The sequence below is a fragment of the Leguminivora glycinivorella genome, chromosome 10, assembly GCF_023078275.1.
Source record: "Leguminivora glycinivorella isolate SPB_JAAS2020 chromosome 10, LegGlyc_1.1, whole genome shotgun sequence".
NCBI lineage: Eukaryota > Metazoa > Arthropoda > Insecta > Lepidoptera > Tortricidae > Leguminivora > Leguminivora glycinivorella.
In genome coordinates, this window is record NC_062980.1 from 3,458,853 (window position 1) to 3,486,675 (window position 27,823).

At 41.4% G+C, this 27,823-nt stretch overlaps 1 protein-coding gene across 4 annotated transcripts in view; it reads left to right on the forward strand.

The window, feature by feature from the left end:
* Positions 1-27,697, forward strand: part of LOC125230744 (unconventional myosin IC) — a 137,344-nt gene extending 109,647 nt beyond the window's left edge. For all 4 annotated transcript variants that reach the window (XM_048136003.1, XM_048136004.1, XM_048136006.1 and 1 more), the window contains 15 exons: positions 8,430-8,692; positions 9,987-10,156; positions 11,352-11,506; positions 11,873-12,013; positions 13,524-13,665; positions 14,253-14,370; positions 14,659-14,772; positions 20,704-20,945; positions 21,259-21,415; positions 21,732-21,844; positions 22,543-22,670; positions 23,135-23,353; positions 23,993-24,093; positions 24,618-24,720; positions 26,137-27,697. In XM_048136003.1, coding sequence (XP_047991960.1) covers positions 8,430-8,692; positions 9,987-10,156; positions 11,352-11,506; positions 11,873-12,013; positions 13,524-13,665; positions 14,253-14,370; positions 14,659-14,772; positions 20,704-20,945; positions 21,259-21,415; positions 21,732-21,844; positions 22,543-22,670; positions 23,135-23,353; positions 23,993-24,093; positions 24,618-24,720; positions 26,137-26,151 — 2,181 coding nt within the window. In that variant the 3' untranslated portion in view covers positions 26,152-27,697. The remainder of the gene's footprint in view (positions 1-8,429; positions 8,693-9,986; positions 10,157-11,351; positions 11,507-11,872; positions 12,014-13,523; positions 13,666-14,252; positions 14,371-14,658; positions 14,773-20,703; positions 20,946-21,258; positions 21,416-21,731; positions 21,845-22,542; positions 22,671-23,134; positions 23,354-23,992; positions 24,094-24,617; positions 24,721-26,136) is intronic.
* The last annotated feature ends 126 nt before the right edge of the window (positions 27,698-27,823 follow it).

A 27,823-nucleotide genomic window follows, 5' to 3' on the forward strand; every position in this document is an offset into this window, starting at 1 on the left:
ACACGACTATTTCCCGTTTTCTCTCTTGCTAAATAGAGTTGGAACGCTGGAACTACATTTAAAAACATACATTGAAACAATGGAACAACATTAAATTGAATATGAAATTATTCTGACGATACACAAATAAGAGAAAAACACAAGATGGAATTTCTTGCTAAATGAATCTCATAGTTTCTTACGCCCGTTATGGTAACAGCTAAATTATTTTGAATTTCTTATAGTCTACATCTTGTTTTACAAACACAGATATTTATATTGCATATATAACATCAGATTTACATATCCCAATCTTAAAGTAGGTTATTGCATAATATTAAATTAATCACTCATTGGAATTCCTCATTGTGCATATAATATAAACCTATAACTTTAAAATAGATTCCAGTCGCAACTGTTCATTCCCAGAAGTTACATTCCTATATAATTTTGTGCCAAAAACAATATCTCTCCTATAATTATTACTAAAACTAAATAGACTCAATTTACAAAGAACACACAACAACATATATAATAATCATAATAAACAAACGAGTTGTATTGCACGGACCGTTACTTTGACAGCTAAAATAAGTTTTATAACTCAAATAAGTTGTAATAAATTTAGAAACCGTGCATTTAAATCTATCACATACTTATTTAATTATGTGATCTTATTTTTGTTTCATTATAGCTTATTTAATATAATTTCTAATTAATCTTGCGCTTTGCAGTTAAAGATATGTGCTTTTAGTCTTATAAACGTACTACAATATCGTGAAATATGCATCCAATTTACATTCGTCACCTCCACTACAAAAAAAAAAATACAATAAGAGAAGTAGTCTAACGGATAGGCGTCTGTCTTCAGCTTTGAATAAAAATGATGAAAAAGTACGATCGTTGTACGTCAAATGTACCGCGATGCCGATAGAGATTACCGCTCCATAAATGGTTTTCACATGTGCAATAAGCATATCAAAATCGGTATCTTTCTTGACATCTTCCAACGTGCTAAAGTATTATTTATACAGAACAAACTGCGTGTATTCACATCCATAGTGAATAATTACAGGCATGGGTCGTTAATATCTGCCATAGCTCAAGTATCATAGCCTAAGTCTTCATTCCGATTCAGTGATCATAGTAGGATGTAAAATTGTGTAGATTACCAGATATTATTATTGAAAATTAGAATATTACAACATACGGAATCAGTCTATAAGATGTTGTTCCTAATTTTCAATGACTATAATGGGAATGAAGTCTCGACGCTTTTACCTATAGCTAAAACAGATTCCATTTGTTTCAACGAGGTTGTCACGAGTTAGAACCGTACCTAGTACAGCCATTCGTAGCACAAATCCAACATAAATTGACCCTAAGACCCGTTTGTTCATTAAAATCTACGTAGCTTATACACTTTTTTTTTTTTTTTAATAAATAGTAAGTTTTATCAACCTCTATGCAAGTAAACACTAAGCACTAGTGTAAACAAAATCATAATTGTAAGTAAATAAATACATTATAATTCTATAACAGGATACAGCTCATCTGAATCAACTGCTAAATTTTGATTAGTTCCAGATAATAAATCATACAGCAACTAAATTATTTCACCGTCCACCAGATAATATCTACGATTCTGGGAACCTCAGAGTGTTCTCAAACAGTTTAGAGCCCTTTATACAAAATAGATTCTAGATCAAGATCTTTATATATGGGTAAATTAGGATATTTTTTTTTTTTGAAATGTTATTGTAAAGATAAGAATAATTTATTAATAGGAAATATTTTGAAAAACCATGATATCAATATCGTACGGCTCCACACTTGGCTAAACCTGTCACGTGGCAGCTGTATCGTATCAATAATCAACATAAAATAGTAATTGTTTAAGATGTCATATATGACTCAAGTCACTTATATTTTATGAATACACTATAAATAAACTAAAACTACATTAGTGCCATAATTACGTGCAGATACGCAAAATCACTGTATATTATAATAACTATGGAGTTAATTAAAATGGTCACAGGTAATACTAGTATTAATATATTTATGTAAGGTTAATGCGGCCATACCAGTATGTCCCGTAGATGTGGTTCTTCAAGTGTGGTTCAAATGTGCCACTCTCAAACAAAAGGTACCACATTATCGCTTAATCATAGGTAATTTGTATAAAAACACGAGCTAAGCTAGCTGATACTAGAGCAGTTTTATGCTTACTTATAGTGAATTACGCCTACAATGCAATGCTAAAGCATTGTCATCTGAAAGGCAAATCCCCAAAATGAGCCCAAAAAGCTCACCTATACTTTTCAATCGCTTAATTACAAGGAGACAGAAGCTATTCTAAGTAATGGTTTTGTAATGTACGTAAATAATAAAAATTTTGCGAATAACAAATGTCCTGTAAATTGCAAGTTATATTTAAGTACCAAAAGTCAGATCTCCGATAGTATATAGATCTAACTCGCCTCGTTATAATGCCCAAAACTTTATTTCCGTTGTAGATTTTTTTTTTTTTTTTGCATTTCGCATCTCATATAAAGTATTATCATTTCGTCACTACTTCATGACTATGTAAAAGTGTTTTATCTTTGTTCTTTAAATTTACTAGTAATACGAGGTTTTTAAAGGAAATCCCAAATACGAATACCGCAATTTAAAATTAACCTAATAAAAAGACAAAAAAAACAGCAAATTGAGTATCTAAATTTGACATAAAATTAAATTTACTTTAGGAGGTGTACCTCCAAATAATTCTGAAAATAGTTTGTTTCATATGCTAACTTACAGTGAAAAATGACCATACAGTATGCAGCATTCGAATTATAAGGGAAAGACTTAAAACTGCGACTCAGTCGATATTCCTAAATATTGTATTATTAGTCGATATTTCAATATCATAGAATTTAAGCTTGTTATGGACGCAAAATTAAAATTGTAGATTATCATACATAAAATAGTACGAAAACGTCCTGCGCTAAGCCAACATGCAGTCTCAGCGTTTACGACCAATGTTTTTTTTTTCTTCACCCCCTTCAGCCAGCAACTTATACAACTGAACGCTGAATTCTTGTCCACCTCAAGGATCCATCCAAAATGAATAATGGTAGAAACACAATAGCCCATCGTATCCGCTTGTTTAAGGAAATATCTCGCCGGCTTGTAAGAAAGAAGAAAGACACAAAATAATCATATAACAAATCAGAGACATTATGTTCTGTGCAACGAACGTCTCGTCATGATATGATCAACATTAGTAAGTAACAACTTTCAGGGCTGGACACCACAAGTGCTCTTGCGCAAGCAGTGTTCCAACTTATTTCTAGAAAAATAACGATCTGGCTACCGCTTGTAACCAGCTACTTCAGTCTCCGTCCAGTTAAAACACGAATTTAAGGAAATTTATCGAACCTCTTCGTTAGTTAAATTTCTCTGAAGTAAGGTACTCTTGTGTGCCCATTTTAGGATAGAATAACAAATGTTGCAAAATAGAATTACCTACTAAATAAAATAATAACATATTCGTGGTGTATAATGTCAAAATGACCAAAAATCAAACAACATATAGGTATTCATCATACCTAATTAAGCGAGAACATGTCACTTGGTTCAGATCAAGTTCTAAAATGAACATTTCACATCATCAAGTTATCCATAAAGATGTTAAATTCTTCAAGAATTTCAAGACGATATGAACTCTGAAATTTCATTATTGAATATAATACTGATTAGTCTGCTTACCGTTTACCATCACCTCACATGTATAAACCTTTAGGTGTCGTTCAACGTTAACGATAGAATGTCAGACTACCACTTACACAACCGGTGGTGCTGTGGCCTCAGTCCTGTGTTACGGTGAGATGACTGGCTACCGTTTGCGCATGCTTCGGTCTCATCCAGTATGATCTAAATGATCTGGCTAACGCTTGCACACACCAGGTGCTTTGGCCTCGTCCAGTATAAGCTAAATAATCTGGCTACCGCTTGCACACACCAGGTGCTTCGGCCTCGTCCAGTATAAGCTAAATAATCTGGCTACCGCTTGCACACACCAGGTGCTTCGGCCTCGTCCAGTATTATGATGAAATGACTGACTACCGTTTGCCACACAAGGGCTCCGGCCTCGTCCAGTATTATGATGAAATGTCTGGCTACCGTTTGCCACACAAGGGCTCCGGCCCCGTCCAGCATTATGATGAAATGTCTGGCTACCGTTTGCCACACAAGGGCTCCGGCCCCGTCCAGCATTATGATGAAATGTCTGGCTACCGTTTGCCACACAAGGGCTCCGGCCTCGTCCAGCATTATGATGAAATGTCTGGCTACCGTTTGCCACACAAGGGCTCCGGCCTCGTCCAGCATTATGATGAAATGTCTGGCTACCGTTTGCCACACAAGGGCTCCGGCCTCGTCCAGCGTTATGATGAAATGACTGGCTACCGCTTGCCACAAAAGGGCTTCGGCCTCATCCGGTACAACTGTAGTGGTGTTATCTGAGATAAATTTCAACAATTATAAGTAGACACAAACATAACAACTTCACAGTTTCACATAAACTTAAGCAGTTCAATATTCAAAACAATATAACAATATAAAAAAAAAACAATCAATTTCCTCAAATTAAAACACATTGTGAACTATATGACGGTGTCGATATTTATGACGTTTATCATGAAAGTCACTAATACTCTCACTACTACTAGATAAATGCTTTCGAGAATTACTTCTCCTTCGACTATAGCGCTCAGACGAACTTGAACGATCTCTACTTGTTTTCACGTATTATTATGGCCCACCCTGTATACGTGCGATAAAAAGAATTGTATTCAGTATAACCATTTGCACTGTGTAGGTCACCATGTATGAACGCATTATGGCCCACCCTGTATACGTGCGATAAAAAAATATTCGTATCAGGTATAAACATGGCACTAAGTGGGTCACCACGTGCAAACGCATCATTGCCCACCCTGTATATACATGATTAAAGAAAAACCTTATTTATAATAGTCATGGGAACTATATGGGTCACCATTTATAAATGAATTATGGCCCACCCTGTTTGTGTGATCAAAAAAAACCTTATTTATTATAGTCATGGGAACTATATGGGTCACCATGTATAAACGCATTATGACCCACCCCGTATATGTGTGATTAACAATTTGTATCAGATTGTTTGGTTGTACTAAAATTTTATTTGACGGGTATAGATTTATTTTAAACTACTTGATGTTAAATCAATTTAACCCTTAGGTACCGCATGCAATAGTTCGTTTATCATTATACATTTATATATATATTTTTTTTAATGCAGTTTTGAGAATTTAATAATGTGTAATACCAACAATATGGGTCGACCCGTGGACCGTAGGAATGTGGACATCCAATTTAATAAAGATGGACGAAAACATTATGTATAAGTGAAATTGTTCTGTCTTTGTTTTATTAGAATCTTACTGTCAGAATGTAAAATATATTATTTTTTTGTTATTGTTTTGAGTTGAGGATGATAAAACCCAATAAGCACTAGTTATTGAATGTAGTTAGTATAATAAGTACTTGATCAGTTTAATCCACTAAAATATTCTGATGAATAATTCGTAAGTATAACTAGTCACTTTTATTTTAGTTCTATATAAACGTTAAATGTAAAAATTCCTATATATAGAAATAAGTAAATAAATAAAAACTAAAACTAAAAGTCCCTGCGGTAAGGTGTCGCAGGCGCTGGCTACATTACCTCGCTGGACTGTCAAACTGATCCGTATATATTACATGATAATGTCATAAGCTTTTGGCAGAATCACTTAATTGAAACTGTGTGAAGCCACCATTAACAAAACCAAATCAATAACCAACGAGTAAGCCACTTTCCCGCTATGCTACTGTTTGTAATGGATTGTCTTGCTATATTCCTTCATCTCCAATACTATTTAGGATTTGAAAAATTGTACACTAGCATCTTGACTTCTTGAGGTAGCAATTGCAAGCAAAATTTCATTAGCCCAAATTGGCCCGTTGAATAACCGGATTTCATAAGAACTTATTTATCATTATTGTATTTTTATTATGAAATCATAACAATTTAACCGAAATATATGCTAAAACCCTATAAATATGAGCTCTATATGCAGCTCTAGTTTTTGTAATGACAGTTAAGTAGATAATGTACGCTTGGCACATTGTGCAGGCTACTATGCAGATACAGTTTTTATTATCTATTACAACTCAGAGGACTTCATATTGTGATTTATTTACTCAATATAATTTCATTTGAATTATTTAGAGCATTTTACATTCCTGTTGTGTTTTATTCATTGACAAATTGTATGGCTGTAATTACAATCATCCAACATTCATCAATGATATTATTAACCATTTTAAAGTAAATCAGTGTGTAAGAATATTACAATTATGGTTTAATAACAAATAAGCTTTGGTACGTAACACTGACTACAAGGCCGTAACTGAAAAGTAGGCTACTACCGAACAACAATATGAAAGGAAAGAACTCTTTGACAAAGCCGGTTATTACCAAGTGTGCTAATGAAAATAAAGTTAAATATAAATCATTGCTAATAGTGACATGATTATTGTTGTATTCACCATGTTTCTCAACATAATGAATAGGTAGAGCACGCTCAGTTCGCTACACATATTATCGATATTCGTGGGTGACTTTTCTACGTAATTTAGTTACTATGCTACGAGAATATCTTAACCCGTAAACAATAACACAAGTTACTTAATCCACCTTATGTTGAATCGAGGCTCGAGTTTGTCCGAGCTAGTAGTAGAACATAACTATTTTCTTGCAAATAACCTCAAATATTACGACATTTTCTGTTTGCTTTCAGGGCACAAAACATGTTATTTATGTTAATTGTTCAGTATATCAGTAACCCCCGATAACTACGATCGATAATTAAGTACGAAATCGTATGAGTAGCAAGCCGGCTCAGATTTAAAAGAAAAACAATTCTTACATACCAAGTTGTCCTTGATCCTTTACTTACAAAACACAATTCTGTGGGTTTGAGAACTTATGTCACTTCTGAATTTTTACCAACATAGTAATTAAGATTCCAAAAGGGGTCCTTCGTGCTATTTATTATTATTTTACGAATCGTCACAGAAAACAAAGTTCACTTCTTTACGCCGAGAAAACTAACTGACAGCCCCGCGCTCGCGCCGCCGGGGTTGCCAACATACCAAAAAATATATCAATCTTTGGGTAAAATTATGAAATATTTAACATTGTCTTAAAAATATTATATAAATAATTTGTGAAGTTATGAGATTCTTAACACGTTGATGCTATAGGTATACACGACTTATTAAACATCGATGCAGGAGCGTTAGATGCGCATTGTCATCCCTTAAACTCGAATCATACTACACTTAATCAAAGTAGATATTTTAACACAATAAATTTTCAATTTATTTATCATAAATAAATACATAGCTCAAAACAATCAAAATAAATAACAACGCATAAGATTTAGTCTTACTATTTTTAACGCTGATATATCAGAAACAGATAGAATAACCGAAACTCGAATCGGGCAGTGTTACAAGCCCCGGCACGACATCAACAGATGACACAATGCACTTTAGACGATCATAAACTCTAAATTAATTGAGTGCTGATCAATCGGCGTTGATGGAGACTTGTTAAGTAGGTTTCATATTCGAGTCCGCACTGTTAAAAATATTACTTATTGAATGAAATGGTGCTTGCTAGTTTGCTACCTAGCAAAAAAAGTACTGGTACTGGTATTAAAATAAGTACCTAGTACTTATCGGTATTGCAATGTCTCTTGGCCTTGCATTTTTTGTTTGATGACATTTTAAATGATAATCGTTTTATTATTTCAAGGTACCTACCTATACATACCTATTTAGATAATCAGTCGCAACCTATGGGCACTCCAAGTAGTATACTAAATTAAAGACCATTATATCGAGGCTTTACTGGTGAAACCCAATAAATCGAGATAATTTTTTTTTAAATAAGAACATTGTGGAAATTTCACATAGTTCGAATTTCAAAAACCAGTTTGCTCAACTTAGTTTCACCAGTAAACACTCGATATTATATCGTCACTACTTTTAAAAAATCTCGTATCTCACGCTGTTCCTCAAAGTTAAAACGCAGTAAGTCTATATGCATTCCATACATACTTACTACAATTTTCTTTTCATTGACAGACGAAGATACAAGTTTTTTTAAAAGTAGTGACGATATGGTTTTCTGAAATTGTAACAGAAATTTTGAAACGATAGTCCTTTTTGCTTAATTAGTTAGGTGTACGTAAAATCTCTTTACGCGAATTTATAATACTTAGTAATTTTATCTACGGAAGAAATAATCGATTAAATGAGTGAGAACTATACCTAGACACCTACTAAACTATCCTCTCTCTCCCCAGCTCCTCAAAGTGGATCCCACCAAGCTCCGCTCAGTCCTCACCAGCCGAACGATCGACGCACGCGGTGACGTTGTCAACACCCCACTTGACGTCGAGCAGGCTCAGTTCGCCAGGGACGCCCTCGCTAAAGCCATCTATGATAAACACTTCAGCTGGCTTGTGAAGAGGCTGAATGCCTCACTAGCTCCTGCCGAGTATGGAGCTAGGGACTCTGTTATTGGTATCCTGGATATCTACGGATTTGAAATCTTCCCGAAGAACTGGTGAGTCTCTTTTGTTCTATGTCAGTAAGTTCGCAGAGACGCCCTCGCTAAAGCCATCTTAAACACTTCAGCTGGCTTGTGAAGAGGCTAAACGCTTCGATAGGTCGTGCGGAATATGGAGCTAGAGACTCCTGGATATCTACGGATTTGAAATCTTCCCGAAGAACTGGTAAGCTTTTTATAGTTAATGTCAGCAACGTATTGTCACGCAAGCTTAGTTCGGAAGAGATGCCTACTCGCCAAAGCCATCAATAGACGGCCTTTTCTTATTCCAAATAAAAAAATCCCCTAGAACCAGTGAGGGCTTTGTGTAGCTGTATAAGTAGGTACCATGATCGTCACTTATAAATGCAAAAAAATGAATTCATTCATCATTCGTTCCCTTCGCTTTTAAATTGTAACTCGCAAGACCTACTCAGACTCGATGAAATGAAATGCAATAACATTCCAAATAAGTCAACCACGTATCAACTGATTACTGTTCCCATAAATGATGAGAATGCGTCATGCCGATAAAGTTTATCTTTCGATATCACGATAAGTAATAGAATAGTTATGAACTGATAAACACCTACAGCTTGAGCTGGTAACATGATACATGTTTACTTAATATCCTTGTTTGGATATCCTTGTTTACCTAACATGAAATGAAAAGTGATGTTTGCTTTGCGTTTGCATCATATCGATTTCAAAAGTCAATGACATCGATGCAAAGATCTAACCCTGATATAACACTAGTCAACTTGTTAATCTTGTTATGTTGAAATTGGAAACAGTAGAGGATAGTTACAATCAGTGTCCTAAGATACCTAGTAAATACAGCTACGATTCCGTAAAATTAAGAGGTAAATATTTTTCTGGTTGCGTGCTTTGACTATAATGTCTATAATTAATCATTAGGTACCAAATTAAGAAAAATACTGAATAATGTAATATTTTCTTCTGATATGATTTTACTAGTTTACTAACGGTCACTAAAAGAAATCGTCACTACTTTGAAAAAAACATGTATCTTCTTCTGTCAATGAAAAGAAAAATGTAATAAGTATGTATGCAATGCATATAGACTTACTGCGTTTTAACTTTGAGGAGCAGTGTGAGATACGAGATTTTTTCAAAGTAGTGACGAAATGATCTCATCGATCTCATCTTCTATAAGCGAATACATAGTATCATTGTATTAATTTGTTTTACAAACTTTAACCTTTCATGATCACACCACATCTTTTTTTAGCAACTCATCATTTAAGGAGACATAATTTCAAATCATTTCACCAACCTCGTTCCCTTCCAGCTTCGAGCAGTTCTGCATCAACTACTGCAACGAGAAGTTGCAGCAGCTGTTCATCCAGCTGACCCTCAAGCAGGAGCAAGAAGAGTACCTCCGCGAGGGTATCGAGTGGGAGCCAGTTGTCTACTTCAACAACATTGTCATCTGCGACCTTATTGAAGCCCGTCACCAAGGTAAACTCCTCCTTACCTAAACGTTTCTTATCTGTTGGAAGGTATATAATACATGAAACTTGAAGTATTTTGCGTGGCTCATTTGTACTGACTCTTTTTCCGTAAGAAGATCTCCGACAAATTGTCGTTTATCTTACATACTGTACTTGTACTGCTTGTAGTTCGTTTTTCATCTGACTTACTAGTATGAGTTGCTTTCTCACAAGCGATCTCATAGATCCATATTATGTACATATATGCATATTTGAGAAAATATAGACCCTGCGGGTGAGGAGTGAGGACACAACGCATGCTATCCAATCTGGCACAGATACTTCCAAACAACTGATGGTAACAAGAGTGCATGCATCCTTCGAGAGGAAAGGAATGAGAATGAATGTCAGTAAGACGAAAGTAATGGTATTTGAAAGAGATGAGATTATGACAGATTGCGAAATTGAGATCGATAATGAAAGTTTGGAACAAGTGAAAGAGTTTGTGTATTTGGGAACGTTGTTTACAAGGGACGGTAAACATGGAAAAGATATTGAAAGGAGAGTGAATGCTAGGAATAGAGTGAATGGAGCACTAAACGCTTTTATGGGCAGCCAGAAAGTGTCGCAAAAAGCACGTCTGGCGGTGCATAGAGGAGTTTTGGTGCCTAATACACTTATGTATGGTAGTGAAAGTTAGGTGTGGGAGAAAAGACTTGAAAGTTAAGTGAATGCCGTAGAAATGAGAGCGTTAAGAAGCATGGCTGGTGTAAAGTTGAGTGATAGGATCAGAAATAGCGTGATAAGAGAGAAGTGTGGAGTGGATGTAGATGTGGTGACAAAGATTGAGATGGGTATGTTAAGGTGGTTTGGGCATGTAGAGAGGATGGATGAGAGGAGATTAACGAAGAAAGTATATGAAAAAGGAGTGGAAGGGTCAGTTGGTAGTGGAAGACCTAGGCGAACTTTTCTTGATCAAATCGGGGAAATATTGCAAAGAGGCCAGGTCAGAAGTACTGGAAACCGACGAGCGTGTATGAGAAATGTTATGAAAGTGTGTGAAGCGAAAGTGGTTTGTCAGGATCGTAGTAAATGGAAATCCGTGATCTCTGCCTACCCCTCTGGGAAACAGGCGTGATTGTATGTATGTATGTATGTATGTATACTTCCAAAAACAGACTGTATGAAACAAAACAATTCTGACAAACATATTTTTTCTCCAGGTATTATCTCGATCCTGGACGATGAGTGCCTGCGGCCCGGAGACGCTACAGACGGCAGCTTCCTCGAGAAACTGAACCAGCGTTTGGACAAACACAAACACTACAAGGGCCATAGCAAGGTCGACACCAAGACGCAGAAGCTGATGGGACGAGATGTAAGTTTACACCGAATGTCATTCACCATCATGGTATTTTCGAGTCTTTGACAAGTGACGGTAGTTTGAAGACGCTATCAACCGGCTTCTGGACAAACACAAACACTCCAAAATGTATCGCAATTTCTACACCAAGAAGCCTTAAGCTGATGGAACGTGTTGCATATCTTCTATAGCATGCAGTAGCAGTAGTAAAGTTACTCCTGACTAACGAGTAGGCATTGCTCTGTTTCTCAGCAATGAAAGTGATGCTGCAGACCTAATGAGACATATGCTGAGGCATCCTGAGGAAGGAGGAGACCTGAGAGTCTAAACACTAAAACAATGATAATTTATCCCTCACATGTCATACCTACTTACTTACAGGAGTTCTGCATCGTCCACTACGCCGGTGAAGTGACGTACAGCGTGAATACCTTCCTTGAGAAAAACAACGATCTTCTGTTCCGAGACATCCAGGCCCTCATGGCTACTAGCGGGAACACCATCGTCGAGCAATGCTTCAAGGTGATTAATCCAAACTTTCATTAAGCACACTTAGTAAGGGCTGCTCCTAAATTTAGCAGTATCTTTTTTAAATAAACTCTTAAATCTTCTGTATACCTTCTTCGAAAGAATAAAATCACCTTCCTGTTCCGAGATATCCCTATAGGCTCTCATGTCCAGTAATCGAAACACTAACGTCGAGCAGTACTACAAGGTGCATCTCAAAACCACTCATTCAGCTCATTCTTCTGTGAGGCTGGCGGTATTAGGGCAACGCAAGGAACCGTCTATTCCCAGATATCCAGACTCATTACTACTCATCACAGATCAATACAACAAGATGGCCCTTACAGGGCGACTCGCGGTCACCAAGCATACGACAAATCAGGTTTATAAAAGTTTGAACGCGTGCGACACCGATCAGTAGCGCCCAAGTATACGACCCGCTAACAGTGTCCGTGTCCGCTCGGGAAAAAATCTTAAATAATCAATTTTGGTTGCAAACAATGGTCTCTTACAGCATAAAGTGGTGTGGCAAGTCTTCTAACACTTCTACATGTAAAAAAGATGGAACAACATTCCACAGTTAAGTCAAATTAATTATTTTGTTGAATATTGTTTATTGTCCGCGGAGTTCATTTATACTGGTCAATATGGTTGTGCTGAGCGGCGCCGAGGCGCGTCCATCCCTCTTTACCGAGTTAACAATGTGATATGCTATCCCTTTCACGTAAACGACTAGGCATGGGGCCATGTTAGTTTATGTCTGTTGCGGGAACTTCGTACTGCCGTTCGTACCATGTGCTACCATTTTATGAAATATAAAAGAAAGCAGATTTGTAATAGTGAATAATTATCTAGAATCTGTAGAGTCTGTAGTGGTATTTAGTTCATTGATTAGTTTAGAATATTTAGTTGGTTATTTAACTTAGTAAACGTAAGTAAAAATGCACAGTTTAGTTATTAGTTACTAGAATGATTTTTATTGAGATGCTATCACAATTATCATCCTCATTGCGTTATCCCGGCATCGGCATTCGCCACGGCTCATGGGAGCCTGGGGTCCGCTTTAGAAACTACTACCAAGATTTGGCGTAGGCACTAGTTTTATGAAAGCGACTGCCATCTGACCTTCCAACCCGAAGGGTAACTAGGCCTTATTATAATTTAATTATAATATTATAATTTGTTGCAAAACAAATTCACCACAGTACTGGTACCGGTACCATTGTCTATAATAGACATGTCCCATTCCCATCCCTACTGCTAATCATAAAGGCGCGCCATTATTTGAAACGACCAATGGCAGCACCGTGCGCGCCCGCCTCACCCCGCAAGGATTGGTGATTTGCGTCTCGAACAATATCGCTTGCATTTGGCTTCTAGTGGGGTGTTCTGTGCTACTCATCGAGCAATTCTTCAAGGATTTAACATCATCTCTTAAGAGTGGACACTTTCTAAAGACTGTTGATCCTTTTAAAAACCTACTGCAACTATATATTCTCTTTCATTTGTATACTTTCACCAACAGGACGCCAACCTAACCAGCAAGAAGAGGCCCGAGACCGCCATCACGCAGTTCAAGAACTCCCTCAACGACCTCATCAAGATTCTCAGCAGCAAGGAGCCGTCTTACATCCGCTGCATCAAGCCCAACGACTTCAAGATGCCTAGTAAGAGAGTATCTATTCTATTCTCTCTCGCGTGTGAGCAGGACATGAATAGTTATGTCTCGCTTGACAGTTCTACACTTTCAACGACCTTATCAAGATCATCAGCAGCAAGGAGCCTTCCTACATCCGTTGGATCAAGCCCAACGACTTCAAGATGCCTAGTAAGAGAGTATCTATTCTATTCACTCTCGCGTGTGAGCAGGACATGTATAGTTATGTCTCGCTTGACAGTTCTACACTCTCAACGACCTTATCAAGATCATCAGCAGCAAGGAGCCCTCCTACATCCGCTGCATCAAGCCCAACGACATCAAGATCCCTACTTTCCCTAGTAAAAGATTCTACTCTCTTCCAATTTTTTTTAGTGGTCCTTTAGTCCTTTCCAAATCCAGCAGTGCCAAATATGTTCCGTTCGGGCAATCAAAAACTGTTTCGGTCTTGGATACTTGCTCACCATTTCTACCAATCTCCTCAATACACCCCGCTCTCGAAATCGAAACCACAACTCGGAGTGTCTCAATCGAAATGCACCTTGTGTTGTGAAAAATAATAGTCGTGTGTGATTTCAAACTCCTTGTTATTTACAGTGCAAATGGACGAGAAGCTGATCTCTCACCAAGTCAAATACCTCGGTCTGATGGAGAATTTGCGCGTGCGACGCGCCGGCTTCGCCTACAGGCGTACTTACGAGGCCTTCCTCGAAAGGTAATATTTTTTACTTTTTTTATAGCCTGTAAGGTGTCCTACTGCTGAACAAAGGCCTCCCCCTAGACTTCCAATCCTCCCTATTAAATGCAGTATGAAATGTCAAACTCCCCGATGCCCGATACGGCCCCGCGGGCTCGGTGGAACCCAATGGGCAATGACGGTAGCCAAGTAGGTACCTTTGGGGGGCAGGGGGTGCTAAGAATATTTACTTATTTCCGAAAAATAACCCTCGATTCAAACCTTCTAAGAACTTCCACCATCATCAATTTCTAATCTTCTGTTTAGGTACAAGTGCCTGTGCGCAGAGACGTGGCCGGTGTGGCGCGGGCCGGCGAGAGAAGGCGTGCAGAAGCTCGTTGAAGTCATGAACTACGAGCGTGAGGAATTCAGGATGGGCAAGTAAGTAGATTAGGCTACTGATGAACTTAATATACGCAGCGACGAACCTTAGTTCTGGGGCCCATTTCTCGAAAGATATTAGTCTAATAATATTAGTGTGTTACCATGGCGACCCATGCGAGTTGACAGTTTGTGGACTAATAACACTAGTGAAATATCGTTTGAGAAATGGACCCCTGGGGCCCATTTCTCGAACGATATTAGACTAATAATATTAGTCCACAAACTGTCAAATCGTATGGGTTGTCATGACGACACACTAATATTATTTGTGCCGTTTGTATATCCGAGGTCTTTATAGAGAGAGAGTACGTCGTAGACGTCGCATCGGACCGATAGATGGCGCCATCGTTCGTTGTAAGTCGCTCCGGCGTCTCACCGCCGCGATGTTGGTAGTCCCGTTTTTCCCCACCTGCAACACAAGGCCCCCCGCGCCCCGACTCGCCACCAGCCGCACATTGTTTCGTCGAACGCCGAAGTGACCGGTTGTCGCGTATTCCGTTCGAACATTTTTACAGCATGGTGTCTCGAAATTAATCTTTTAGTTTCTATTTCCTTGTTATTTCTGGTCAAACCAGAGTTATTCGTGTTTTTATTTAAAAAGTGGCTTATAACGTTTCGGAACTATGAAATTTTTCAATTTCATCCGTCAATTCTTTCTTCCCTTTTAATTTGCGCTCGTTCGTCTTGAATAATGAGATATATTATGCCTCGCTAGCGATCATTATTCGTCTTTCGGGGTTCTCACTATAGAAATGAACGAGCGGTGCTTTATGATTCTACCCACTTTTTTGTAAGAAAGTTCCATGCTGCAAAAATCGTTACCGTTAATCAGTTTTCTTTTTAAACTATTCGCATTTCCGAGACTAAAGTAGGAAGTGTTATCCGCGTATTAAAAGTTTCGCGCGAGAATATAAGCGGTAACGTAGGTAAGTTGCTCCGCCGGGGACCACGTGCTCCGGGGACCACGTGCTTCGCGACCGCGGGCTGCGCGACCTGCGGGCTGCGGCGGCGGCGGCGGCGGGCGCGGTGGAGGAATACCGCGCTTCAAGGAGGTTTGAATTTCTCCGACGAATGGGTGAGCAGATTCATATTATTTTAGAAAGAATATGTTCGGTTTCCGATTCGGTGCGGAGGCCCCAAGCCACGTGTCGGCGCCGAAACTTACTGTAGCGCTGCGATAGCGCCGCTGACCGCGGCAGTGTTGTCCGCCGCGTCGGCGCCGCCGAGGTTGCGTAGAAGTTGCCTCCTCGTTAACCATTTCTGCGGTGCCGCCGAACAACGTTGTGTGCGACGCTGTAAGTATGTCTGCTGCTGCCCCGACGCGAGCGCCGTGCCGTAAGTGATCAGTCGTCAATACGCAGGCTACCAGCGCGGCCACCTTCTGCCCCCGCCACAGCGCCGCGAGCCTGCTGAAGCTGTCCACCAGTATCGCTGGCCGCCACGCTTATGCTGGCGCCTCGATGGTGATGCAGAGCGTTCGTCTGCCGTGACAACGCCGCGATCCTGCTGAAGCTGTCCACCAGTATCGCTGGCCGCCACGCTTATGCTGGCGCCTCGATGGTGATGCAGAGCGTTCGTCTGCCGTGACAACGCCGCGATCCTGCTGAAGCTGTCCACCAGTATCGCTGGCCGCCACGCTTATGCTGGCGCCTCGATGGTGATGCAGAGCGTTCGTCTGCCGTGACAACGCCGCGATCCTGCTGAAGCTGTCCACCAGTATCGCTGGCCGCCACGCTTATGCTGGCGCCTCGATGGTGACGATGCAGAGCGTTCGTCTGCCGTGACAACGCCGCGATCCTGCTGAAGCTGTCCACCAGTATCGCTGGCCGCCACGCTTATGCTGGCGCCTCGATGGTGATGCAGAGCGTGCGTCTGCCTTGACAACGCCGCGAGCCTGCTGAAGCTGTCCACCAATATCGCTGGCCGCCACGCTTATGCTGGCGCCTCGATGGTGATGCAGAGCGTTCGTCTGCCGTGACAACGCCGCGATCCTGCTGACTGTCCACCTGCTGTAGCTGTCCACCAGTATCGCTGGCCGCCACGCTTATGCTGGCGCCTCGATGGTGATGCAGCGAGCTCATCTGCCGTGACAACGCCGCGATCCTGCTGAAGCGACGCGAGACGCGACCCTGCCGAAGCTGTCCACCAGTATTGCTGGCCGCCACGCTTATGCTGGCGCCTCAGTGGTGATGCGGAGCGTAATACTGTTAACCGCTGCACAGGCGTCGCAATCCTTCTGCTGCGTCTGCCGTGACAACGCCGCAAGCTACTTGAAGTTTTCCACCGGTGTCGTCGGCCGACACGCTCATGCTGGCGCCTTGATGTCGCCTCGATCGCACGAGGTAAGATTGCAGACGCGGCGACCTTCATCGCGCCACCGAGCGCAATACTGCGGCTGCCGCGAAGGCGTCGCTAATTTTCCTGCCGCGTTTGCCGTGACGACGCCGCGAACTCTGTTGATGCTGTTCACCGATGTAGCTGACTGCCACGCTGGCGCCGGTGCCTCCCGCGCTGACGGCGGCGACCTCGAGAGGGCCACCGAGCACGATACTGCGCGACGCGACAGGGGCATCGAGACGCCTTTCGAGCTGACGACGGCCGTCTCAATCTCACCGCCGAACATAACAGCGTCTGCTGCAGTGACAAGCTGGTAAGATTGCTGATGTGGGCCCTTGGTGCTGCTAGCCGCCACGCTGATAACGCCCGTCGCGCCTAAGATGTCACGCTCACCGCGAACACTGTCTTCCCCTACAATGGTGCCACGACCACGACTATCCAGGCTCCGTCTGCTACGGTATCGTTGCAGACTCTGTTGCTGACCAGGCTGATACTACCCTCTAATGTGACGCCGGGCGCCGCTATCAGCTGACATCCCGTACACTATGGTATCCACTCTTCTCTTTCCAGTTCCCGTGAAGTACGACTGTATTTACACTCTATTTTGACCAAGGACTCCTCCGTCGCCGAAGTGAGAACAGATAAATTCTTAAGATGCTACGTCCTAACGTGGTTTGGAGACCCATAGTTGAACGAGGTAAGACGTCAATAACCGGACGAGGAGCCGCACTGCTGCGAGGGTGTCCTGACGATGTTCGCGAGCTATCTAATCGGAGAGGCGCCTCGCGAGAAGACCCTGTGATTCCTGTACATCGCTCATTGTGTAGGTCAAAGACATCGTAAAGGTTTGCGGAATTAAAAAAAAATCCCTTTCAGAATGTCCAGATCTGAATTCGAGCCAGCGTCCTGCATCCTGAGCGTGCGTCTGTTTACCGGGCGGACACCAAAACCGATCGGCAATCTGGCCGCGGGGGTTCCAAGTACACGACGATTTCCCGGAGGCTTGTGGCGCCCCCTGTCCATTCGAGAGATTAACTTATTCGCCGAGCCTCTAATAAACAAATTGGGAAAAATAAACCTGCTTCGCCTTAGTGAACTTCAGATTCCAGCTCAAAGCGAAAGGGGCCAGGAACTCAGGAGTACTTCAGTAGTTATCATCTGGCTCGACTATACTCAATTAATATAGTGCTTGATTCGATCGTAGAACCTGATTTCATAAATTCCACAACTTTCGTGGTCTACAGAGGAAGGTTGCACCGCTGCAGTTTCCAGCATTACCTCGTACAGCTGCCGATAGCTGTAGGCCAATCGCCCCTGTTTTGCTTGCATCTGCAGCCCGGTAAGACCTTCAATAATCGGAACATTGTACGAAGTAAAGCTCTTCCGATGGAGAATAATCTTCAACAGGCGGTGGCGCTGGCGACTGAAGTGACATGCAGCCGGCTTAAGGTTCGCATAGCACTATATGCTATGCACAGTTCAGTTGTATGTTATGTTATGCTGTACGATGGCAGGACTACATCTCTTCTGTTACGAGTAACTACGACAGTAACTGCTGACTCCAACAGACTGTCGTACGAGGTCAGTATGCACCCCCTGGGAGCCAAGTAAGTGACCTTCGGTGACCTCGCCTTCTTCTGCTTCGCCCGTCATCGTACCTCTTCGTCTGCGAGAGCCCTGCATTACGCCGTACAACGGTACGTATTAAGCCTCCGCCACACATAAAGCGCATTCCGCTTCGCTATCAGCGCGCTGAATGCGCGTGCATTCCGCTCGCGTCCCGCGCGCGTTGCGCTCGCTATCAGCGCTCGTTCGTTCCCGCTAGCGCCCACTGGGCGCAACGCCAGCGTTAGTGCGGTGCACCGCCATTATTGCGCTCCGCCTACGCTCTTAAAGCGCGCATGTGTGGCGGTGTTAAATTCACCCCTTGACCTGCTACCACGACGTGTTCAGCAACCACCAGCGATGCGACACTGACGTCTCCACCTCTCAGTCTACTCTGTCGACCTTCATTGCACGAAGTAGAAATCCGTCGCATCGGGTTTTGGATTAGGTAATGGATTACCCTAAGAGTCAATGACTGACTTAAAGAAATCGACTGATACCTCCGTCCAGTGTAGTAGCAATCGACAGCGCTCGTACTTTTCATCTTCTAGGCTAGTCTTACCGAGCGATCGGTATCCTCAAATGCCCTCACTAAAAAGAGTTCAGAGTTCAGGAGTCTCGCTTGCAACCGCGCTCGCTTGACGCGAAATAGTCTGATCGAAAATACCAGTATTGTAACAAATAGCCCTTGGGCACGTGAGTGATGACCTTTTTCTGTGTTTGATATGGACGTAACTAAGACGTTGGACTTTAAATAGTCATATCAAAGCTAATATTGATTTAGATAATTTTTACGAAGGGTTGACAAAAGCAGTATCAATTACGTTACCCTGCTACAGTACAGATAGTTACACTACTTTTACAGTTAATTTCCACACTTTGTGTCTGAAATTGGGTTTATAACCTGATAAAATAACGTGTCTGTTAATAATAATAGTGTATCTAAGGTTTTTGTATCTTGTTCAAGTCAGCCTCGCCTACATCTTTTTTTTTTTTGGTTTTGATCTGCGATGTATAATAATGTCATTTCTCTAACTATTCGCTGACTAAAGCTAAACGTCATCACGAAAATCTCTTTATGCGTTTCTGGCACCGAGATATTCGCGGATCGAAGGCTATTTCGACTGATACATCTGTCAAATCGGTTCAACTGATTCACTTATTCTTCTATGATATGCCAATAGGGCTACCAAAGGCTTGCGCGCCAGCTGACTCGCCACCAGGAGATAATAAACAGGTCTCTATAAAGACCTCGGATATACAAACGGCACAAATAATATAAAAATTTTACCTTCCAATAAAATTTGTATTATTTTGCCTGGTATATCCGAGGTCTGAGTGATGCCTTCCTGGTAGGCTTAATATACCGTCGGCACTTCTCCTCAACAATGTGGGTGGCTGGTGGCGAGTCGGGGCGCGGGGGGCCTTGTGTTGCAGGTGGGGAAAAACGGGACTACCAACATCGCGGCGGTGAGACGCCGGAGCGACTTACAACGAACGATGGCGCCATCTATCGGTCCGATGCGACGTCTACGACGTACTCTCTCTCTATAAAGACCTCGGATATACCAGGCAAAATAATACAAATTTTATTGGAAGGTAAAATTTTTATATTATCAGACTAATATGTTTCGAGAAATGGGCCCCTGGTGAAAAGACGCTAGTCTTGACCTTAGTGGAATTTAGAGAGGAGATTGGTGGAGTTGTTTGGTTTGTTTTACTGTGTTAGATTTGAAAACTGAAAGTGTAAACGCCCTTTACCAACGAATATTCGCCAATAACCGCCTTCTGAGCATATAATAAGCAAAAGAAGGAATGAGTGGGAAGAAAGATGGCAGAGGAAAGAATAATTTACTACGCATAGAACTAGACTCAATCAGCTTAAGATGATCTGCCGATACGACTAAACCACACTTTATTATTCACACCTATTCTTAGTAACTGCTTCCTTCTCAAAGCGCTATAATCCTTCAATCTCTTCACCAGCACAAAAATCTTCATCCGCTTCCCGAAAACCCTCTTCGAAACCGAAGACGCATACCAAATCAAGAAGAACGACATTGCCACCATTATTCAAAGCCGTTGGCGCGGATACTGGCAACGCAAGCGGTACCTTAGGATGAGGGCAGCCGCCATTGTCATACAAAAGTGGGTGCGAAGGTTCCTGGCTCAGAGACTACTGGCTAGGAGAAAGAAGGCTGCTGAAGTCATCAGGGCTTTCATCAAAGGTACTCCCTCCACTGGTTATTCCTTCTTATTGCACAGTAATGATAGCACAGTCTATAAGTTAAAAAATTCTACAGCATTTACCATCACCGTCTCTAGTGTCTACGACATCGCCACCATCATCCAGAGCCTTTGGCGTGGCTACTGGCAACGCAAGCAGTATCTCAAGATGAGAGCAGCCGCCATTTACATTCGGAAGTAGATTTGAAGGCGCTCAAGGCTAAATTCAGCAATCATCATATTGCATGTCCTTTACTAAACTTATTATATTAGGTAATACTCGTAACTCTATACAAAATCGTTTCACATTTCCAGGTTTCATCACCCGCAATGGTCCCGAGACGCCGGAGAACCGCCGGTTCCTGGGGATCGCGAAGGTGCATTGGCTGAAACGACTCGCCACCAGACTGCCCACCAAGATCCTGGACCTTAGCTGGCCCGTTCCACCCGCCACTTGCCAGGAGGCCTCCAAGTAAGGCGAATTATTTATAGCTCTTCCTCTCTTCGTAAGCGATATTAAATATATAGTAAATGAACCAAATGCCAATAGGACTTGGTTGTCCATTTAACTCTTCCATCCCGCTCATTTCATTCCTTTCTGGAAATATGAAATAGTCAAGAGTTTTACGCTAGACTTGGAGGATGAACTGGTTAGTGATCAATGCTCCAAGAAACACTTCACAGTCCTGGGGAGAGTCCGAGTTTCTCATCTAAATAAAACCATCCCCACAGCAAAAATCATTGTTATAGTTCTGGGATTAAACACATCTCCGTTGTACCTGTTTCAGAGAGTTGCAGAGGTTGCACCGCGCAGTTCTCTCCCGCAGGTACCGCCTGGCGCTTTCGCCAGAGGACAAGAAACAGTTCGAGCTCAAGGTTCTCGCCGAGCAGATGTTCAAGGGTGAGTCCACGTCCGTGTAACAAAAAAGGGTTAATATTTTTTGCCAATAGTCGGTCTTTATGATATGATGGGTCCCACTATATCTGAACCACTTTATTATGCGCATAAAATGTTTAGCCACATTAACAAAAAGACCGGTCATGTAACCATCAAACCCTGTTCCAGCAGCAGTTTCACATTGGCAAATTTAGTTTTTAGTAAATATACTAACTTGTTCCGTCTATTGTCCTTTGAGTCGTCGGCAACCTGAACCCTCCTTAGAACTTGTACACTCCTTTTTGCTGTGTAGGTACTTAACACAGCAAAAGGGAATGTACAAGTTTCTAATGGGGTGGCAACGCGCATGTGACACTGTTTGAGTTGCAGGCGTCCATAGGCAACGGTGACCGCTTTACATCAGGCGGGCCGTATGCTTGTTTGCCACCGACGTAGTATAAAAAAAATAAAAATAAAATATGCTTAGTTTATTGGTTTCTCTAAGAAACTACCATCATTCAAAAGTAGGTACACCATGATTGAAGTTCTCGGCATTTGCACAAAACATGAACTCGAGTTTTTAGTAAAATCATAGTATAATGATAAACTCAAAAAATAACTGATACAAAACTGTAGACCACAGACTTTCTATGGTTCCAGGATAGGCAGAGTCATAATTTGTAGATTTCTAGTCTCATTGACGATTAATTTGAATGTAACAGGCAAGAAGAACAGCTATCCAGCCAGCGTGCGCCATCGCTTCGTAACGGACCGCCTCTCCAGCGAGCTGCAAGTCCTCAGAGGAACCTTCATGGCTTCAGCTGCCTGGCCCACGGGAGAGAAGCTCATCGTACGTACTTATGTCTTGTCTTATAACAGCCTAGATCAGCGAACCAGCGTACGCCATCGCTTCATAGTAGACCGTCTCAGCAGCGAGCTGCAAGTCCTTAGAGGAACCTTCATGGCCTCTGCTGCTTGGCCCACGGGAGAAAAGCTCATCTCTACTTCCTGTCTAGGGTTCTAATGTAACACACTAGAACAGCTATCGAGTAAGCAGAATCGGGCATGTTATCAGAAAACCGGGTAGGTATAATATCCAGTGAGGATTACCTTCACCTCTTGAGCAACTCCAGCCAGCCGCCTAATCGACTTTTGTGGCCCTTTGTCATCCCTGAAACTGATGATTTCTTTTCTGACTGCTCTTCAAAACTTTGTCACGCTCAACTCTAGGATAGTATCGCTTGTCCTAAATGTATTGCTTCCGTTCAGTCGTTTGCATATTTATTAAAACCCTTCGTTTTATTTTCATTTCAGTATTCCAGCGAAGCCATAAAATACGACCGACGAGGCTACAAACCCCGCGAGCGCGCGCTTCTCGCCTCCGACAAGGCTCTATACGTCCTCGACGCCGCTGGAAGGAAAAGCTTCAAGCTGAAACACCGGCTGCCACTCGACAAACTGAGGGTCATCGTCACCAATGAGACGGATAGCTTGGTGTTGATCAAGATTCCACAGGAACTGAAGAAAGACAAGGTAAGCATTACTCACCTCTCATTCACTCTGACTGAAACAACCGACTGCCGCTCGACATGGCTGAGGGTCATCGTCGCCAATGAGACGGATAGCTTGGTGTTGATCAAGATTACTCTTACTCACTCCAGCTGAAACTCCGACTGCCCCTTGATAAACCGTCACCCATTGGTCTCATTAGACGGATAGCCTGGTCTTGATCAAGATTCCTCATGAACTGAAGAAGGACAAGGTAAGCACTACTCACCTTTCACTCAATCTTGGAAGACTCGGGCAGAAATTAGACCGTCACTCGACAAGAGGACGATGACCCATCGTCACCAATGAGACGGATAGCCTGGTGTTGATCAAGATTCCGCAGGAGCTGAAGAAAGATAAGGTAAGCACTAGTATGTCACTAACACTCACTAAAATAGGTACTGGATGCCGCTTGACAAGCTGAGAGTCATAGTCATAGTCATCAAACCCAATGCGGTCTTCTCTCCCGCGATCCCCTGCGGTCCACCATATCATCGGTCTTCCTTAACGTGTACCTACCTGCGGTCGCCACGTACGCTTTCTGACACCATTTTCTTGTCATCGTCTCCTTTCACCAGTTAATTTTGTGCGGTGGTCTAATACTTAGCTGTTTTCTTTGAACAGGGTGACCTGATCATCTCGGTGCCGCAGCTGATCGAGGCGCTGACCATCGTCACCGACTACACTAAGAAGCCGGAGCTCATCGAAATCGTTGACACTAGGACGTAAGTTTTCAAACAATCACCATATTTCATTGTCATTGTCAGTAGAAACTAGCCAGGCGCCTAGGCCGCTAATTTATCGACCAAGCGAACAATCACGGTAGCGTGATATGACATATATCATCGGTACGTCCTTATCACACCTTCTGTAAGTGTGAAAGGGACGCACCTATGCGATAAGCTATATTACACAAGTGTGCTTGGCCCGCAGATTTGCCAGACTACAAATCTACTCGTACTTGCCAAACGTTTAAAACCATTTCTAATTTCATAGGAATTTGGATTCCATGGTTTGCATTTTGTGTTCAATGTTTATCCGGTTCGAAGGACCACTCATTTTTCTGGCGTCCCGTTTTCAATATTGCACTAAAAATTGAGTCGTCAATCTGGGTCTTTACCCTTTCCCTTTGGACATTATTGTCGATTTACCCAGATAACGTCACAATTATAAACAACAAAGCAATTTTTAAGGATAGTCTTTACGAGATGATGATCTAAACGTACTAACTTGCGGTGTATTTTCGCAGCATCGCGCACAACCTGGTGAACGGCAAACAGGGCGGCACCATCGAGGTTATCAACGGGCCACAGCCAGCCATCCAGCGCGCCAAGAGCGGCAACCTGCTCGTGGTGAGTCGACTATGAAAACTTTAGCAAAGCTTAAAGCTGGGAACCATACTACGCGGACGTCCGCCGTCACGCGACCGCGGACGCGGATCTAGACAATGAATATACACTTAACCGTGCAAACTATCGGTCGTCGGTCGTAGACGTGGCCTTGAGCGCACGGACGTCCGATCAAAATCTGGCTCGCTGGATGTTTTGGTCAGCCGAAGCCACGTCCCGAAGACCGTGCACACTGATCGGTCGCGGTCGCGGTCGCGCGACCGCGGACGTCCGCGTAGTATGTTCCTAGCTTAACAGTTGAATAAGAAGCTCAAATGAGCAAGCTTAACCTATACTCGTATTTACCGAGTACCGACGTACCTTTTCTTAACACGCTCGACACCAAGAATCTACCAGGCCCCGTAGGCGAATGGCATTTCTCCGACGCCAAACGAAAGCGATACGCCGCTGGCTCTGTCGCGCCAATACGCAAGCGCGATAGAGATAGATATCTACTAGCGATTCGTTTCGTGAGCGTTTCGTGAGCGATTGTGCCATTCGGCTAGCCACCCAGGCCCCGTAGCCGAATGGCATTTCTACGACGCGAAACGAAAACGAAACGCCACGAAAGGTAGTCTGGCTCTGTCACGCCAATACGCGATAGAGATAGATATCTACGAGCGTTTCGTTTCGTGAGCGTATGTGCATTCGGCTACGCACGCTGGTGCACTCGTGAACTTTGCTCATATATCTACCGGAGAACCCGCTTCTCGCCATACACCGGTTTCTGACGTAATGCTCCATTTTTTGTCTGGTGAATCCGGTAGATGGGCGTTTTCCAAATTAATAAATAAATAAATAAATAAATAAATATAAATAAATATTATAGGACATTCTTACACAGATTGACTGAGGCCCACGGTAAGCTCAAGAAGGCTTGTGTTGTGGGTACTCAGACAACGATATATATATATATATATATATAATATATAAATACTTATATACATAGAAAACATCCATGACTCAGGAACAAATATCTGTGCTCATCACACAAATAAATGCCCTTACCGGGATTCGAACCAGGGACCGCGGCGCAGCAGGCAGGGTCACTACCCTAAATAAATTAAATCCCGAATATCGAATTTCACCAGATCTGGACGTGTTTGGGCTCATTCTTCTCAGAATCACGAGCTGATTCGATCCCGACGATAAAAAAAATGTGTCCTAATTTTTTTTCCTCACGATTTTAGTATATTTTTCAAATAAGACTAAGACCTAAAAGACCCATACATTTCAGGGGTTTGCTTTTTTGTATGGGTTTTGTCAGTCCCGGATTATATCGTTCGTGCTTGGCCGTTTATATTTATCGCAGTTTGAAATGCTACTCAATATACCTATAATTATAATATTGCTTATATTTATCGTTCATTTTGTCCACAGGTGGCCACTCCATAAAGCACCGACCAGTATTGAGATTATTAAGAACAACGACTCTTCCTCTTTTATATTTTATAGTAATAATTTATTCTTCGTCTATCCCTCGTTATTTATATCTAAACGTCACAGAAACGAGAAATTTAAAAGACTTAATTTACATGAAAAATTGTAAAACCATAAAGTCATCCGAAAGTGCCTTTTTATGAATGTGGCAGCGCCATTTTTTACTGTAAAATGTTATAAGTAGTAGATTTTCCTCAATTACTCCAAAAATTAAATTTCATCAAATACTTATCAATAAAATTTTGAATCCAATTATGTAATTATGTGTAAAATATTTTTTATCCTATATTTATTTAAAATCAATGTTGAAACTTATTATTATTTATCGAAGTTTTACATTTTGCAAGTGATTAATTGATTATATTTAAACCATAAAACTAAATAATTAGTAGGCATATGTAGGTCAAAAAAATCAACAAATACAATGTTGACAACTTTCCTTCCTCTTTTTAGAAGAGTTATTAGAAACGGTGTTCTAAAAATGAATGTAGGAAACAAAAACTGATCGATATGTAGGATATTCGCCTTTGTTCCTACGGCAACTAGGTCAGAAAATCCTTATTAGGTATATTTCATACCTATGTATATCTGAATAAGTCACTTGCAGAATGTAAAGTTTTTATTATTATTATTTACTTTTAAATCGCATTGTTTTCTGTTATAATGCTATTATACGAATAAAGTTTTTGTATGGAGGTAATTTCTAACATATTTAATGTTTACAAATATTTATATTTGATAGTGAGATAATTTTATAAATCTACGTACAAAGTACTTAAGTTAACTTTTTATATGCCATACACTAGCTACGTAAGGATCGCAAAATGTGTCAAAAGATTATGAACTTACTGATATTTATTTTCAATTAAAATTCAACCTTAAATCTTAACCTCTACGACACATTTTGCTCTGTTGAGATGTAAGCTGAATCAAAGGTGCCTATATCTTGTAGTTAAAATTTTCTACTAACTGGCACTCTTAAATTCTTTACGCACCTGTATTGAAAATAAGAACTGAAACCGACACACGTTTTAAATCCTTGTGCAGCCAAAAACTCTAACTCGTGTTAATCGATGTCACAGAGTGGCAAAAAAAGAGTAGAAACGAAATTTTTTTTTTATCACAGCAACACTTCCTGTTCTCATACAAAAGTGATTCAATAGTTGCCACATACAGAACGGTTTACATAGACGGTGGCGCCCCTATTAATTTCTACTCTATCTTGCCAGACTGTACCGCCTACCGACAACTGCATCTGAGGTTGAAAGAGTACATTAAGCTTGAGTGTAGAGGATGCTTAAGGTTTAAGGTACTAGACCATCATGAAGTTAAATTACTTCTAAAACTGTACTTCTACTGTTCGACTCGTGTATGATCGTGTGTCGGTTTCATTTAATTTTATTTTAAGCCATAGTTTGAATGGTTACAGGCGAAAATGTGCCTTAGATGTTTAAGCCAGTGCCTTAACAGTCATTTGAGTAAATAAACGTATTTTGGTAAACTCGTCTTTTATTTGAATAGAAACCTACATGTCTGCTGCCTGTCTGATAATTCACTGATAAATAATAGGCAATTTATTATTACCACTATTGACTTTCATGAAATTTCCAAGAATTTTTTTAATCAT